Here is an 18,294-nt window from a genome sequence, read left to right as displayed (position 1 = left end):
AAGTAGTAGCACAGCCTTGGGCTAAAGAGATCAAATAGGGTGCAAACACAAGAGACCGACAATGGAAGGCAAAATACTACAATTTGCCTCCTTGCCCCCATACTTCTTCAATCCCCATTATAGGCCCACGTAACCCATGCCTGTGGGTTCTGTATGGCCCCCGAGTTGAACCTGCCTTCTTCTCAGAAGGCCACCAGGGAGGCCCAGGTTAATGGCTCAGTATCTTCACAGTTTGGCATTCTTGCTGCTAGACTCACTCTGATCTTGGACATGCAGTCCCCCCAGAAACTAGGTTCCTCACCTAGTTCCTTGAAGCCAGGCCACCTTCCTTGAACCCCAGTTCCTCACTGACTCAGATTCCTGCATTATATTCCAGTTACGTCCAGTGATTAGAAATCTTTTCTGGTGCCCCAAGCACCTCAGAGGCTGGCCCAAATCACATAGCCCTAAGTCCCACAGCCGGGATTCAAACCCAGTTACCTAGGACTTCAGATACTCAGCAGGTGCTGCTAAAGAACCATACAGAACTTAATGAAAAAATACCAAGTCTCTTTTGCATGAGGCACCTGGAGACATTTCATATGGGTCTAAATGATCCAAATAGGTCCAAAATACATAAGAAGGAAGAAAAACTATCATCTTGCCGTCTCGTGTTCTGGTTACCTCAGTGAGAAGAGTTGGCAGGACCCCCTCAGAAACAGGATGCTAGCTAGCCCTGTGACTAGGGACGGGCCTTGAGAATCCAATGGGTGTAGCTGAAGAGTGAACTCAGCCTGACACCTGAGGGTGGTAATGCTGGGGATGACTTCAGCAGCTTCACCCACCAACCACATCTGACCATGCCTACCTAAAAAGACTGGGTGCTGACAGGTCTTTCCCACCCAAGAGAAATGGACAGGCCCTGATAAATTCCACAGGCTCCACAGAAAGATCCCTCTTCTAGTCAAGGCGATAAGATGTGAGCTACTGTTTACTGATAACTTCAGGGGTTCCAGAGAAGCCCTCTAGTCTGAAATCTCCCAGGAAAGAAGAGGGGAGGTGCCCTAAGTGCAATATAGCTACCAGACTTCATATTATCAGCTGGTCACAACCTCACCTTGCTCGAAGTTCTGAATCAGACTCTCAAGTGTACAAAAGGCTCTGCATAGAACAATGAAGACAAATGGTGCTGTTTTAAGTGAAGAAAATTTTTCTTTGTGCTTTGAAGAGCAAAGCTTTTTTAAAAATGTAACCTATCCAGACGTTTCCACGGTTTCTTTCCCATTCACTCAGGGGACATCCAGGGAGACTTTCTATATCCCAGCCACTATGCTGGCACTGAGGATACAAAGAACAACAAAGCATCATTAGACCCAAATAATTCAGAATATAGAGGAGGACAGGCAAGTTAACTGTGATGAGATGGGTTCCATAATAGAGACCTGTACAAGATGCTTGGTGAACACAGAGGAGGGACTCACTAATACTGTGGGGTGAGGTCAAGAAAGCTTCACTTTTACCTACATCATGAAAGATTTCTTAGATGGAAGAGGATGGGAAAAGGAAGGGAAGGCCATCCAGCTAGAAAAAATAGCATGACAAATGCATGGAAATGTGCAAACACGTGGTAAAACAATTCAGAGAAGCTGGGGAGGAGATGATGAGTAAGGGAAGAACAGTAGATAAAGGTGAAGAGGTAGGAGGGGCTAGATCTTAACAGACCTCACTAAAGGGTTTGGATGGTATCCTATGGATTTAAAAGCCCCCAAATAACCTTTGCCAAGGAGGGGCATGTTCAAATATGGGTATCAGTAAAATATTGCCAATAACAAGGTGAGAGAGACAAGATTGGAGGCTATTCTATTGGCCAGGGTATGAGGGCCTGGCACTAAGGCGGTGGGCAGTGACCTTAAAAGAGAATGCCCAGCCAACAACTACTTGGTTGTAGGTGGTGTAGAAGGGAGGATAGCCAAGGAGGAAGGATGGTGTTTATGTTTCTAGCTTGAGCTAGAATGGTAATAAAATTAACTTATATAAAGAACCATTAGCTGGAGGGGGTGGGAATGGAAAGCGGGAAGAGGCAAACAGAGTGGTGCTCCCCAGTGCTCCCTCTGGGGCATGCAAATGTGAGGAGCCTATGGGGTTTTCCACCGAGGAATATGGTAGGCAAGAGGGTCTAGAGGACTGAAGTCTGGGCTGCATTTAGAAATCAGGAGTCATAAGACACATGACCTTTGAGAAAAGGCAAGCTGCTTGGGAAGAATGCGTAGGGAGACAAGTAGTTTAAGGATGGATCTTTGAGAACCATTATGATTTAGGGCGGAGGAAGCCAAGGGAGAAGCCCAAGAAAAAGGTTCCAGAGAAGTAGTTCGAGAAAAACTAGGAGAGTACAGGAGTTTCACAGGTTCCCAGTGGAGACAGGGAGGAGGAGGAACTGTCAGCCATTCCAACTGAAGGCAGTTTGATGAGGTTGGATGCATGTGCAGTGGATTTGACAACTAGTAAGTCCTTGCAGTGGAATTGCAGGGGCAGAAGCCTGACTAGGGTGAAGTAAGGGGGGGAATGAGAGAGAAAACAGAAACAGCAAGGGCAGATAATTCTTTTAAACACTTGGCTCTAAGCGAGAGAAAGAGGGTGGTAGCTAGAAAATCTAGAGGAGATCAGGGAGGGAAAGGTTTTGTTCTTGCTGTTTTGTTTTAAACAAGGAGAAGTACGAGCAAGAGCAAGCGTATGTGAGACAGGGAGCTCCAGGATACAGGACAAAGAGGATGACACTCCTCAAGACTCATGAGGAAGTAGGAAGGGATGGCATTCTAGAGCGCGTGTGGGGAGTATACCTTATTTATGTAGGAGTAAAGCCAGTTCCACTGAAATAAGAAAGGAAGAGGTAAGATGTTGACGCCCCTAATAATGAAAGGGGGGAGGAAGGTCAGAGAGACTTTGCACCCAATGTCCTCTGTTTTCCTGATGATGCCAGAGGAGGGAAAAGTGAGGGGGTTGATGTGGCGAGCGGAGCTCAAGGAGCACAACAGTGAGAACTAGAAGAGTTAAAACTTGACGAGAGATATTTCAAAGAATTAATGACTGAGATAGGGTCCTGCCCTTAAGGAGCTTACATCTGGGCAGGCAGACCAAATGAAGTAATTCCTACAGTACGTAATACATCACAAAGAAATAATTCCTACAATAAAGATAAAATAAATGTCCAAGACTTTCAGTGCCAAGACAGGAAACCCAACTTGGGGAGCTTTTTTTTCTGGAGGTTGGAGAGGTAACTACCTGCCCTAGGGCGGGGTGTCAGGTCTCCTCACAGGAGACCAAAACATTAAGAACAGAGAGATCTTGAAATAATCAAAAGGCCCCTAAAAGACAAAAGCAAAAACATATATGGTGGGAGAAGGCTTCAGAGATGTCTTTTCTTTATAAGATTCTTCCACACGAACAGTTAAGTGATAAAGTGAGGAAAAAGAACAGTGAAAAAGAGGACCAAAATCTAGCCCATCAACTCTAACACCTTGCTAGGAGGAATATACAATAGCACAACCTAAAGAAAGAATAGTTCGGCAACATCTAGAAAAAAAATTTTAAATAACATATCAAAAGATAGAAAAAAAAGCTAAATGCTCATCAGTAGCAGACTCGTTAAATCACTGCAGTACATCCATAGAGTAGAATGCTTTTGTGGCCATTAAAAGAATGGATTAGCTCCATACATATTGGCACGTAAGGATCTCCAAAATATAAGGTTAGATGGTGACAGTAAGGTTTAGCACTGTAAGTAAGTATGCTGCAGTACGGAAGAGGAAACTATACGTAACCCCTTCTCTGTTTATTAGTGTAAAGACTATTCCGGAGTGATACTTGGGAAACTGGAAACAATGACTGCCTCTGGGGAGGAAAACTTATTTTTCACTGTATTTCCTTCTGTAACTTTTGAATTGTGTACCATGCACACGTATTACCTATTAAAAATCACAGTATTTCAAAAATAGCCTCTTGTTTTAAAAATATATCACACTGTATCTTGAGATAACCAAAAAAGTCAAACAGCTGTTGGCTGACTTTTTTCAATGATGCAAATAATTTAATAAACATTCCTAAAGAGCACAGCATGCTTTCATATTTTGGGATCACTTTGATCTTTAAGAAGATAAGGAAATACTTTCCTAAAGGGCATTACATCATGGGCATATCAAAAAGAGTCAGAAGACCATTTAATTTTAAAATTTAAGCAAACCAAGTTTTGCATGTGGGCGTAATTCAAACAAAGCCCTTTTGTTGCATTCCTGACCACAAACAAGGAAGCTCAACTGTGTGGGATGGGTAGGCTGATGGAACTGGAACTAGCAAGTGACATGATGTCCTTCTAAGATGACTGTGCCCTAACACTGATTCAGGAATGCACAGCATATTTCTGAGAAATCTGTAATCAAGTTCAGGTACGGCAGGCTGTTTTCACTGATCACCTACTATGTGCCTTCTACCTTGATGAAGTCTAGTTGGAGTTCTGAGAGGTCACAGATGGTCACGAGGAGTTTATAATCTTGTTGGGGAGACTTAGATGCAAGAAAAAGTATTAAACAGAACAATTATTCATAGATTCAAAAAAATATTTGAGTGCCTGCTGAGTGCCAAGCCCACTGTAGGCACTGGTGCATGTTTTCTCACTTTTTATACTATCTTTATGTTACAGGGCTATTAATGAGAAAATGAAGTAAATAAGAAAAACTAAGCAACTTGTCCACAGTCACAAGGGTAGTGAGGGGCAGAGCGGATATTAAACTCACACATCTGTCTGGTGCTCTTAATATCTAAGCAGTGAGCAGTAGAAATAAGGTCTGGAGGGCAGAGTAGAGAGACAGACAATAAGCAAATAGGATATTTTCATACAGTTCTAAGGGTTCTGAAGGAAATAAAACTAGGTAATGTGAGTGTCATTGAGGGTGTCTGCTTTGGGATCAGGAACAGCCTTGTTGAGAGTGACATTTGAACTGAGATCTAAATGATGAGAGTGAACCCAGAGTGTTTAGCACAGATGGAACAATGAAACACAAAGGCCTTGGGGTGGGACCAAATCTGGGATTTTCAGGAAGCACACGGGAGTGTGACTGGAGCCATAAGAGTGAAAAGCAGATGGTAGGAGAAGTCATGAGATCCTACTGGGCCATGTGGCTCTAGAGGGATTTGGGATACAGGCATCAAACAGCTCATGTGCTGCCCATGATCAAGAATAGGATCTGAAGTTGGCCAAAAGGCCTAGAGGTAGAGCCCGACTTCAGATGACCTTGAAGGATTGGTATCCTTTGGATAAATGGAGACGGTGATAACCGTAACTTGGAACATAAAAAATTCAAAGAGCTAGAGTTCGTTTTTTTTTGTTGATGCTGTGCTTAGACAAGCTGTTATGACTGACACTTTGTGTTGACTCTTCTGGGCACACCAGCCTTCTAAAACCATGCCAGTTATCAACCAGACAGGAGCTGAATGTGTAAGAACACAAAGCAGACTACCAGCACTACCAAATAAAATATCCCATTTTCTAATATACTCACTAACCTACCTACCTGCCAGTCCATCGTCTGTTTAGTGCACTCATCACAACAGATCTTAATGTTTTCCCTATATTTCAGGTATTTTTTTGAATAGGTAGTTAATTCATAGTTTAAAAAAAAAAAAGATCAAAGCCACTGAGAAGTCCTACTGCACCCTTCCCAGGCCGCACCCCGTGTCTCTTCGGAGCTTAGCTTCCACGTGCCCTTTTTTCCTTTTAGCTGCTCCATTTTCTCCCATGTGCAGATATCATAGTTAACTTAACCAGACCCTTTTTGTGGATACTTCTTGATTTCCAGTCTTTTGGTATTACAAATAATGCTTCAGTGAATAACCATGCCCATACACTGTTTTCTATCTATGCTGACATATCACAGCAGAAATTCCCAGAAGTAGAATTGTTGGCTCAAAATAGGCACTTGCAGTTTTGCTAGTTAATGCTAAATTGCCCCTTTCACATAACCTTAAAGAGGAAGCAAACTCAATATGAACAATTAAATGGCACTATACAAGTGATTTTGGGGGGAGGAGATCATATCTGTAGAATGGTAGAACAGATGAAAGGAAAACAATGCCCTTTCAGGCATGTCCTGTTTACAGGACAGTGATAGGCCCCAAATACTGATGACAAATATATTTAGCAATTGAAAACGATGACCAAGCCAAGCATGCTGAGCTGTACTCATAGCATTGTTTCGTCCCATAGGTCCAGATGGCACTCTCTGCGCAATAAAAATCACCCTATATTGAGATGTGTTTTCTACGTGTTCACAGGACACAGGAAAGCTGTCGAAATTTTTAAGGAGTTGAAAAAGCCTATCTTCCAAAATACAAAAAGGAAGAAAAAAAAAAAAAAGATGGTAATTGTGCATTCAAACACTGTTGGCAAAGACACTGTTTTTGAGAAATCCTTTACCCCCTTAAAGCATCCCTAGCCTCTAGTTCTAGGACTACAGGGCTCTTCAAGGCTGTACTTCAGACTTTTCAGATACACAGAAAAATCCAAGCAAAATTTTCTAAGGCTTTTATAATTGCCTCACTAACATCTGTGTCTTAAACGAGTGGTTCAGTGGGTAGAAAGGTATGCATTAGGTAATATAACCCCACAGCAACACAGTCCTTTCTGGAACGTTCTTTTTAAATGTCACATCCTGATAATATGCCCTGGGGACTTTGGCTGTGACAATGGAATCACAAGTAAGAGTGAAGTGTGCTAACTGACCGAAAGAAGCCTCTAACATCTAAAATTCGCATAAAAGATGAAAAAACCTTTTCTAGCAAGATGCTCCGCCCCATTCCTCACACCTGTCCTAACATCCTTTCACTACTGGTTTATCTCCTCCCCACTCTCTATTCTGACATGATTTTGAAAAGATTTAAATTTTATTGATGACCAAGGAAAACTATTATCATAAAGGAAAGGGACTAGCAACGGGGGTGGGCATTTTTCACGTAGTCACCGACGGGATGGTGATGTTGAACGTCTTTTTCTCAATAGCCCTCTCTTTCTACCCTCTTACTCTCAACTCTGAGGAATCGGAATAGTCAACTCACACTTCAATGTTTGCAAATAAGCTGTGGGAGCCTGTTTCTCCCCCTCCCTCTGCCTGCCACTCCCCCTGCTTGTTCTCTCTGTGTGTGTGTCAAATAAAATCTTTAAAAAAATGATTTTATTTATTTATTTGACAGAGAGAGACCGCATGCACACAAGCAGGGGTACCGGCAAGCAGAGGAAGAAACAGGCTCCCCGCTGAGCAGGGAGCCAGATGGGGGGCTCAGTGCCGGGCTCTGAGATCATGACCTGAACTGAAGTCAGAGGCTTAAATGACTGAGCCACCCAGGCTCCTCCCAAAGTATAAATTGAATTTCATTTGCCAAAACAAGTGAAGAAAGGGGTTTTTGTTGTTTGTTTTTTGATTTTTGTGAGGCAAAAGCCTTACCTTTTGGAAGTTATTTTTTTCCAAACACCATTCCATTAAAAAAAAACAACAAATAGATGGCCCCCAAACGTCTAACACTAAAGAAACTGAATTCTCTTTTGGGTTAAGTATGATGCATTGCATTGTTTTTCTCTTCTCTAATTCACTTTCTTGTCGTTTAGAGAAAGAGGCCCCAAATAAGCAATTAAAGGCAACAAGAAAACAAAGGAAAGGCCAGAAAGAATTCGTTTTAGAGAAAAACCTTCAACAGTGGTCAAAAGAAGAATCTACATTTTGAAATCGTACCGGAAAGGGACTGTTCACTGAAAGAAAGTTTTTAAGTATTATAGTAGCCTGAATGAAAAGAAGACAGAGAAGCTGAAAGCTTCAGGAGTACTTGCCCCAGCCCCTCAGTGCCTACCCTACCGATATTTTCATAATAACTTTTACAACGGGGGTTTACCTACCACTGCAGCCACTCACACATAACCTGACACTGGTGGGGGAGAAAATAATACAACTCCAAAGAGTGCTTCTCTCTTACTCACTTTCAAATGAAAGAATGCCAAATAAAACTTGAAAAACCAGCCCTGTGATCCCTCTCTCTCTCTGTTTTATAATATAAGCAGTTCATATTTTCTTTTTTACCTTTTACAAGGTATAATAACAAGATGAATTCCTGTAGTAATAAATATTCAAATCACCTTGAGATCTAGAACATTACCATGACTGCCACATCCTCTTCTTGTCCATATGCCACATGTTCTTTTAAGTAATAGTATCCCTAGAAGCAAGCATTGGCATTAAGCATAGCTCTGAACAAAAACCTTGAATCAAGATTATATAAGAATAAAAGCTGATTCAGGGGTGCCTGGGTGGTTCAGTCAGTTTAAGCGTCTGCCTTCAGCTAAGGTCATGATCCCAGGGTCCTGGGTCTGAGCGAGCCCCACATGGGGCTCCCTGCACAGTGGGGAGCCTGCTTCTCTCTCTCCCTCTGCCCCTCCCCCTGCTCATTATCTCCCTCTCTAATAAATAAATAAAATCTTAAAAAAAAAAGAATAAAAGCTGATTCAAATTACTGTGAATAGGGAAAAGATAATCAAGTATTTATATGTGCAACTGTGATGGCGTTACATAATGTACAACTGGCAATCTCAATACATTGTTCTTTTCATGTAAATTCAAAGTTCAGTGAGAAGACCACACCTTGTCTTTAAAACAGAATATATTCACAGGTTCCTTGTCTTCAAACAAATGTTAATGAGAATAGAGAAGAACTTGGCTGTTAGTACACAGATAATCATTCCTCGTGAGAAATAGGAACAGTTACTGCGGAATTCCCCAGGGAAATGGGGAAGCAAAACCATGAAGTGCAGGACACAAAGCAGTTGCTAATCTGAATGAGATAAAAGCCATTCCAAATACGCACATCATAAGAAATATAGTGACTGTATACAGAGGAGAGAGAATGATTGAAAATTCCCAAGCAGAAATATTAACAGTACTGAATTACATGAGTGCTCAAATAATGAGACTTTTCAACAACGGTTGAGAAAAACAGGCTTAAACATGTGGTTATTTTTCTTTATAAAGCGATCCAGCACAACATCAAAAAGACACCTGTGAAAGGCTTCACAGGTGCGAGTCCTGCAGTGAAAATGCTAGAGCTCATTCCCACATAGTAGTGGACTTACCTGGTGGCAAACAGAAGCATCCTAGATAACAGCCCTCTGGTCAACTGCAAGTCATATTCAGGGGTGGGATAAAAAGCCATTTCGCCCTACTACTGCTCTCTCCTCTTCCCAGCTATCCCCTGCGCCTCCTGTCAGACACTCTGAACCGCTCTGAACTCACTAAGCGTGCAGCTGGGTGGGACTTTCACTCCCAGTCACCTCTGCAAATTGGCCAGTTAAAATTCAATTTCTGCCAAATCTGAGTGAAGAGAAGGAGACCCTTGGTAACTTTTCCTGAGAAGACCAGCATCTTAGACATGAGCACGCAGCTTAGAAATGCTAGAATTCCATTTTGTGGGCAGGAGGAGGAGAGAAGCAAGGAAAACCATCTGCTGATAAAATGCATCCAGCTGGAATCAGGAAGTTTCCTTGAATGATCTCTGCCAAACCCGCGGCCTCCTCCACATGCAAAAATGCCACTGTCTGCAAAAGTGTGTTAACTGCTTTAAGCTTCTCACAGTTTGGGAGGCCGCTAAAGCAGGGTCCAAATCAGCATCCACTAGACCTCCTAAGCACACTGTCCTGTGAATGCTAAGTCCGTGGCACCGGGACAAAACTCATTGCCAAGGGAAGTGCAAAGTGCTAGCTGAACCGCCTCACTGCTCACCTGAGAATGAATTAGGGGTCAAAACCTGAGCTACTATTACGGATTTGTCTTGATTTATTTTACAGAGCCCACACTACCATGTGGAAAATGTTTAATACGTCATTGAGATAGTTATCGTAATGATGGTGGTGACTGGTGGGGGAAGGGCTGAGAAGTTTCTGGAGGACAGCATATAGCTCAGGAAATCTTGAGTTTTAAATTGGAATATTTTATTTCCTTTACCAACTCCCTGTAAAGCCCTGGTCTAGGCTTGACAGACTTTATGGAGATATTTCTGTTAAGGTAAGTGAGATCACAGGATTCCTACTGACAAGTTAGGTGAGAGAGCTTTCAGGGGTCTAAGCAGGAAGGGAAGGATGGGATTGGATCTGTGAGAATATTAAGCCCTGGGCCACCAAGCGTTTCTCTCTCTACACGTGGTTTCTTGGCTGGTCCGTGTCTACACCTAGGGGGATGGAATTTCTTGCTTTTACTCTTCCATTTTTCTTATACATAAATGAGAAAATCCTTCCTGGCTATTTTCTCCACAAAAAAGGAACTATTTATAACTATGACCCAGTGCACTTGGAATTGGCTCATGAGGTGGCACTTTTCAATTCCACATTCTGTGCCCTGTTACAAATTAGATTTGCTCAAAGATCACTTCTAACCTCCCACCCTCAACGCTTGGAAGACTCCTAAGAAGCTCAAAAGCACATCAATTCTGCTCTAAGTGGAAGACCAAGACGTTGGCACCTCACTCCTTTCCATAATTCAACACAGCATTTATTTTTTTTTTTAAGATTTTATTTATTTATTCGACAGAGAGAGAGACAGCCAGCGAGAGAGGGAACACAAGCAGGGGGAGTGGGAGAGGAAGAAGCAGGCTCATAGTGGAGGAGCCTGATGTGGGGATCACGCCCTGAGCCAAAGGCAGACGCTTAACCGCTGTGCCACCCAGGCGCCCCTCAACACAGCATTTAGACCAGAGCCAGCCTGAAGGAGCTGCCAATGACCAAAACCGGAATAACGTAAGCGATAAAATAACAGTATCATTGGATTACAACCCATAGAATAAAATACATGTGAAGGAGTCCTTACTGATATAAACAGTTAAAATAAGTAGGAAAGAGATAGCTCTTCCTTCTAGAAGAATTCTAATTAATAAATGTAGAAGGAGTGAAAGAAATAGTCACCTTAGAATATTCTAGTAATAAATGTTGCAGGGAATACATCCACCAATGGAGAAAGTTTGAGGAGAGACAAGAATATTTACATAGCCTCAAAGTTATCTCCTCCAAGATATTTATCAATTACAAAGAGACAATAACTGTATAGCAGAGAAACCTGGCAGACTTCACCTCAACCAAGTACTCAAGGTTGACATCACCAGGAATAGAACATACTGACATCATGTAATCCCTGATAGAACATGCTAAGAAGGACATATCACTTCTGTGGTATTCTTGCCAAAAATGTAGAACTTCAGTTTAACCATGAGATAATATCAAACAAACCCAAATAGAAGTCATTCTACAAAATAACTGGCCTGTACTCTTCCAATATGTTAAGGTCAGAAAAGACCAGGAAAATCTGAGGAAATACCACAGATGAGAGGAAACGAAGGAAACAGGACAAATAGAACATGGAATCCTGGAACAGAAGAGGGACATTCGTATAGGGAAAAAATGATAAAATCTAAATAAAGTCTACTGTTTATAAGTCTAGCGTCTATAGTTAATAGCATTTTACCAATGCCCATTTCTTAGTTTTGATACTCGGACTATGGTTATAAAAGATGTTAACTTTAGGGAGAGCTAGGGGATGGGTGTAGTGGCAATCTCTGTACTATTTTTGCAACTTTCTTAATGAGTCTACAATTATTTCAAAGTAAACAGTAAAAACCAAAATGGGCAGGATTTAGGATCAGAGTGTATTTGGATGAGAACCACTCCAATTTCCAAGTTCAGTCCTATATCAGTGACACTTGGGGCGCAGAGATCTCTTCCTCTAGGAAAGAAGCCAACTACTGCAGGGGCTTATAATATATATAGTTGTAGAGTCAAGACACACGTAAAATTCCTAGAGTATACAGAGTTAAAAGGATATGAGTGGGAACAATGTATGCAACATAAAGGTCATGACTTTTTAAAAAGGCAACTGCTTGCCCATCTACTCCCCTCCAGTCTCCCTTCACACAGACAGAGCCCCATTGGCCAGCCTTGACCATGCTGTGAGGGCAACCCCAGCTCGTTTAAAGACCGTCTTTTTGTGGATAGGATACCATCTGGGTATACAATTAGGTTCATTTGTTTTATCCAATTGTTAAAGACTGTTTTATAAAATCTTTTCATTGTTTCAAGTTCAAACTCAGGTCTGTGTGATTCCCGTGCTCAAGTGGGTGTTCACTTCGCCTTTGCTCTTCCTGCCTTCATCACCCTGGCTAATGGTCCCACGGTTCTCTCCCAAGTGCCCCACTGGCAGCAGCTTGAAAGTCACACATTTCATCTTTCTCCTCCCTTCTCCCACCCTCATCTGCTATCGATCTGTCTCCCAAATTCATCTCACATCTTATCTCATTTCTTGTTCCATCACCACTTGCTTGGTTCAATCCGGATCACCCTGGCTGGCAACTCCAGTAACTCCTTAACCACAACTTTCTGGCCTTGAGTACGTTCGCGCTGATGCCACGCCAGCCTACACAACCCAGTGGAGTCTTGCTAAACAGAAGGCTCTGGTTCTCTATACTGTGATGATCCAAGGAGACTGGAGGGCAAAGTGCTCAGGGCTCTGCTGCTTCAGGCTGGCCCTGGAATAGCCTTTGCCAGCTGGCTGCCTTGTAGACAGAGCCCTCTGCAAATCTGACCTGTCCTCCATCAGTATATTCAAACCTCTTTTGAATCTTTTTTTTTAATGAAATCTTAGAGAACTTTATTGTAGACACCAGATACAAGTGTTGTTTTATTACATAAAACATAACAAATACATTCATGTATATTTGCATATCCATAAACAGGAATAATTGTATAAATCCAAATTTACAATGTTTACTTCTTTATAATGCAAATCAACGTGTCTACAAGAAAGAGCCTGCAAACTGAAATCAGAAGGATTGAGAACAATGCTAACCAGCACTCCCTGAGTGTTTATGATGTGCTGGGTACCCCCACGTACTTTCTGTGTATTCAGTCTTTCAATGCTTTCAGCAAACCCGTGATTAGTTATTAAACTTGCCTTACAATTGGAACTGGGAGTTTGAATAATATGCCTGTGGTTACACAGGAAGTGGCAGAATTGCAACATGAATTCTAGGTGGTTTGCTTCCACGGACCCCGTCCTGCTCTCTATATTATACTGGACTCCATGCTGGCACACAGACATACGTGGTAATGAACAGAACGAAAACCACACCACATCATCATACCACCTGACATCTACTTCACCTGACACTCAGTTCTCGCTCCCTATGGGTGGGCTCTGTGCTTAGTGCTTTGAGTATCTTAGCTCACTGAATTCCCATGGTTTACTAGGAAGTAGGTCCTTATGCTGATTGTCCAGGCAAGAGAGTGTGGCATCTGTTAGCCCAAACTGAATGTGAACCCACCACCTCCTAGCTGAATACTGGTGCAGACGTCACAGGACTGGTGTGGGGATTTGATGAGAAAGGTAAAGACCTAGCAGGCTACTGAGCACACAGGAGCATAGAGGAAGCACAGGGACATAGTTGCGAATTTTTCTTGGGCTAACTTTATAATCTTAGGACATTCCTCTATTCAGAGATGACAAGAGAAGTTTCAAATGACTATCAGTTCAAAGATGAATTAATCTTACTGTACGATGTAACACATTTGTCATTTCCAGAGTGTTTAAGACGTTGCTTGGTATGTTGCTTTGAGTGTTTTTAATTAGAGTTTTAAAAACAGTTGTTGATGTGTTTTTAAAAAGAGATCTGAATCAAATGATTTGCTGGAGCCCCATCTCATCTCCCAGGAACTTTAGGGTTCTTCAGAACCTAGTTTGGAAACTGCTGTGAATGTACTCTGAGCTTCTATGGGACCTCCCTATTCAGCCCCTCCTGACCTCGCTCACTAGCCTATCTCTTGAGTCACAGCCTTGCCCCCAATTCCCTTTTCTAGCAGTCGAGTCCCTTTTTTGGAACCGCTCGGCAAAGACCTCTGCGCCTCTTACCTGTGCTTCAGCCGAATCTTAGCCCCTCCCGACCATGCTGCTTTCCTGTGCTGGGGGTGGGAGGCGAGGTGCTCTGGGCTGGAGTCAGATGTGCCAGTGCCTGCAGGGCCCGGGTCTGCACACGCATCTCTGGCAAAAAGAGGAAAGTGAGAAGCTGAGCGTGATGGTGTTCAAGGGCAGGGGGCACAAATGAATCAACAAGAAAAATGTATGAAAATGAACCATGGAGTTAGAGCAAAGTGGCAGAGCTAAGCGTGCAGTTCCAAGCCCACACCCACGGAAGTTCTCTGCCCAAAAGAAGGCGAATCTGCCACTGAGGGTCTTCATCCTATCTACGTTTCTGTGAATCAATAAAGTGTACTTCCCAGTCTCAGAATACCACCCAAGGGGGAAGCAAGAGACACTATAGCGAAGGTGAACTCCCCCCTATAATTCAGCCTCCATTGGTAAATAAGTGAGAAATTGGACTCACGGAAGCACGTGGTCAGACAAGGTGGTTCCCTGAAACCCAGTCCCTACTGCCTCCCTTCTCAGTCTCATTATAAGGAGAGTGACCCCCAACTGGAGCAGCCTTCCTTTGTTCAGCAGGTGACCGCTCAGAAGAACGTACCGACTCTTGAGCCCAAGCTATTTCAGACTGTCTGGATTCCACTGTGCTGGAGGCAAGCCTTTTATGTGTCCATTTAAATCCATCCCCCACTCCTGCTCCCGAACATCATTCCCTTAACTCCTTTCCTCCATACTCCCAGGCAGTCAGAGATGATTTTAAGCCCTGCATGGCCAATGTGTTCTGTTGTGACAACAGGTGCGTTTCTTCTCCTTAGCAGAATCTCAGCTCCTGAATTTCCACATGCCCAACTTTAAGGCCTCCTCTTGATCTAAACCAGGTTTATCATTCCACTTTGCTGCGTACCAGGGATGTGTTTTCAGTGTCTGTCTCTGAGAACCTTTCTGAGACACCAAGAACCTCGCCCCCACGCATGCCCTTTGAGCAGGAATCTGGAGAAGATGCAAATGTGTGTTGCTTCTCTGCATGAGCTGCGGCTAAGAAGAGGTGGGATTATCAAATGGCTGTCCATTCCTTTTATTTCAGGACATGGAGGGAGATGACCAGGGAGTTTCCATTTCTCAGATATGCTTCCACAGCCAAGCACCATCACCCCTTTCTGTACATTACTTTTCTCATCAAATTTAGGATTCCTGTCTTTGAATATAGTCAATATAAGCCTAAGCTTGAAGTCTGAGGTTCTGTCACTTAGGAACTGAAAGACACTGGGCAAATGCCCTCTGAGCCTCAAGCTCCACACGGTAATGTAAAAATTAGATGGCACACCACGGTTACGAGCCTCTCTGGGCTGGAGTCCTGGCTCTTCCTGCTGACTAGCCCTGTGACTCTGTCCTCTCTGTGCCCAGTTCTCTCATCTATAAAATGGGTGTAAAAGAACACCCACATTTTCACAGCGCTATTGAGAAGCTTAAACTCATTCAGATGAAGCACTTAGAATAGAGCCTGGCACATATTCAGCACTCAGCAAATTAGCCAATATTACCATGCCTATCTTGCAAAGCTGCTGTAAGGTTTCTCAATGATGTCTATTAACTGTCTAGCATACTGCCTACACGCGGTATATGCCGGATTATTCTCGTTATTGTTTTACTGCATTACCTCCATTTGAGAGCTTCTTTCAGCTAAGATGTTAGACAAAATAGACACAACTAAAAAGACCTAATCTATGCTGGAAATAACAGCAAGAAGAGCTCTGGTCAGGGGCGCCTGGGTGGCTCAGTGGGTTAAGCGTCTGCCTTCGGCTCAGGTCATGATCCCAGGGTCTTGGGATCGAGTTCTGTATCAGGCTCAGCGAGGAGCCTGCTTCTCCCTCTGCCTGCTGCTCCCCCCGCTTGTGCACTTTCTCTCTCTGCCAAATAAATAGGAAAAGAAGAGCTCTGGCCAGAGAGTTAACATGTCAAAGCGTTTTGCAGAATCCATCATGTGGTCCCCAATTAGGATTCCTCATACAACCCTCAGAGGCACCAAACCCTCTAGCTTAAACTGGGGCGGGAAGTCGATTCACAGGTATCTCACATCAGGTGTGCGAATGTAAAGATTGTATGAACATAAGGAGCATGGCCAAGACCACCCATTGGTATGATCTGTTCTGACAGCAAGCTTTCCTTCCTAGCTCTCCTCTAGCTCCTGATGTTGTCTGCTATGGGGAAACAAAGACCACGCCTGAGCTTTCATAAAACCTTTGTGGCATTTAATAACTTCCTCATTTCTGGCTCAAACCACAATCACTGGCTCGGTCCCTGCCACACAATAGCTAAGCCCTTTCCTCTTTCCTTGCCCACCCCCCTTCCTGGAAGGCATGAAGGAATATACTGTCCCAGTGAAGGGCTGGCAGCAAGAGCAGGCAAATGGGAAAAAGATGGAAGCACAAAGAACAGGAGATGACCTAAAAAAGGAGATGATCTCCTCTTTTTAAGGATTGTTAATACGTGATTCTTTGCAACGCTAGGAAAGCAGAGACCAGCACCCCCGCACTGCTCTCCGTGGCCACTGGTGGTCCTGTCACCTGCCACCTCCAGGGAACCAGCTGAGGTTAGCAACTGGGTGTGAGGGTTCGTGGAACCCATGTGGCTTGTTGCTGACTGCAACCCCCATGCTAAATCACAGCCCACCCTCCCTGCTAATCTTCCCTTCCTGCGCCCATGGGCTGGCACCTGAGTAGGCTGTCTGGATGTATAAGAACAAACTAGAACAAACTAGAAAAGAGGCTAGAGAGAATGCAAGAAGAATCACCAGCACCTAGAACACAGCTTTTCTGCCTCTCTGGAATAATCTGGACAAGAAATAACATTTAAAAACTTCATAAGTTCTAATGAAAAAAAAATTCTGTAGTGGATTCTAGGCATAAAAATAGTCCTGGAATGAGTGTTGGGAAGCCTATCACCTTGGAATCCTCACTTCACCCTTTCTTCTCGCTACTGGTTATCTTATCTGCAACTGAATTTGCACCGTCTCTGGAATGCACGTTGTGCCACCCCACCTGAGGTTACCACCCTACCTGCCTCGCAAAAGACGCCCTGACAAAGCCTAGAACGTGCTTGGACCTCATCAGGAAGTGGTGTCCCATTGGTGCTACAGTGGTACCACTTGACCAGAACAGACTCCAGGCCTTTCCTATAAAAGGATATGAATGCTTTCCCATATCAGGAGTTATTCTCGTAACTTCTCTAAAGGCAAGAACTAATTCTTTTAGCCCTCTTTTCCAGATGAACAAGCTGAGACAGAGAAGTGGTATATCTTTGCTCGACCCACACATGGAATCACACTCGCCTGTAATAAAAAAAAATCACTGACAACAACTTCCTCTTCTTCCTTTCAGTTTAAAACCTTCAAAAATGTTGAGTTTATCTCACAAATTCTATAGGCCTTGGAATTACTAACCCAGATGTGGTCAGACTGGGTGCAGAATGGTGATGGTGGGGACAGTAATTAAACATGTTACCAAATGAGCTAATTTTTACTTAAAAGATACTCCAAGGTACACTGTTTAACTTAAAAATACCCAAAGATCCATTGCAGAAGCCTTGGAATCAATGAAACAAGTTCAAGTGAAAAATAGAAACAAACCAAACAGCTCTCCAGCCTTACAGGGCTACGTCCAAGATCCCAAAAGATACCATATTCTTCTGGCTTATCCGTACTTGTCCTGCAGGATTCAGTTCGGGCATCATCTCCTCTGGGTGCAAGCTGGGGATGAGGTGATGCGCTCCACGCTAGCTAAGCTGGCTACAGATGTGCATTTCAAAGTGCAGTTCACACTGTCTGACCACCTGTTTGCTGGTCTCTTCCGTGGCAGGCTCAGAAAGGCAAGCGAACCAGCTTGCTGCCTGGCATGCAGACGTGCTTGATAATTATTTGTTAAATGAATGGAATACTGCCAAATGTTCCACAGACCTGTAACATTTCTTTCCTCCTGTCTCCTTTTAGTTCACGTAACTTGCCGCCAAAGCTAATGAGAATTTTAGGGGGCTGTTTTTACATTGCTTCCCACTCTTCTCCAGTCTTGAGATCACAAATTATTGAGTGATGAAAGAGGAATCAAAGCAGGCCTAAGAAGGTTTAGCGGGGCTAAAAAAAAAAATTGTGATCCACAGTTCCAATGTCATCTTTCTTCCCCAGTTAAGAAACAAGAAATCCAGGCCAACCACCTACATTTCTACTTCCTATGATGAGTACATTCCTATTTCCTCCACCCTCTTCCCCACCACCCCCAATATTCATAACTCTTGGATATACACCAGCTGCTTTACCATTTAGTATTTTTTTTTTAAG

The 18,294-nt window shown here is 43.2% G+C and overlaps 1 protein-coding gene across 11 annotated transcripts in view; it reads right to left on the bottom strand.

Annotated features, from left to right (window-relative positions):
• Positions 1-18,294, bottom strand: part of SHROOM3 (shroom family member 3) — a 306,920-nt gene that overhangs the window by 44,126 nt on the left and 244,500 nt on the right. For 9 of the 11 annotated variants that reach the window (XM_044388149.3, XM_044388150.3, XM_044388151.3 and 6 more), the window contains one exon: positions 13,956-14,084. The exons of 1 other annotated variant lie outside the window; for it this stretch is intronic. In XM_044388149.3, the coding sequence (XP_044244084.2) occupies positions 13,956-14,084 (129 nt within the window). One more of the 11 variants, XM_057309781.1, reaches the window with a different exon arrangement.

Source organism: Ursus arctos, unplaced genomic scaffold, assembly GCF_023065955.2.
Source record: "Ursus arctos isolate Adak ecotype North America unplaced genomic scaffold, UrsArc2.0 scaffold_9, whole genome shotgun sequence".
Lineage (NCBI taxonomy): Eukaryota > Metazoa > Chordata > Mammalia > Carnivora > Ursidae > Ursus > Ursus arctos.
This window is presented reverse-complemented; position numbering and strand designations above follow the sequence as displayed.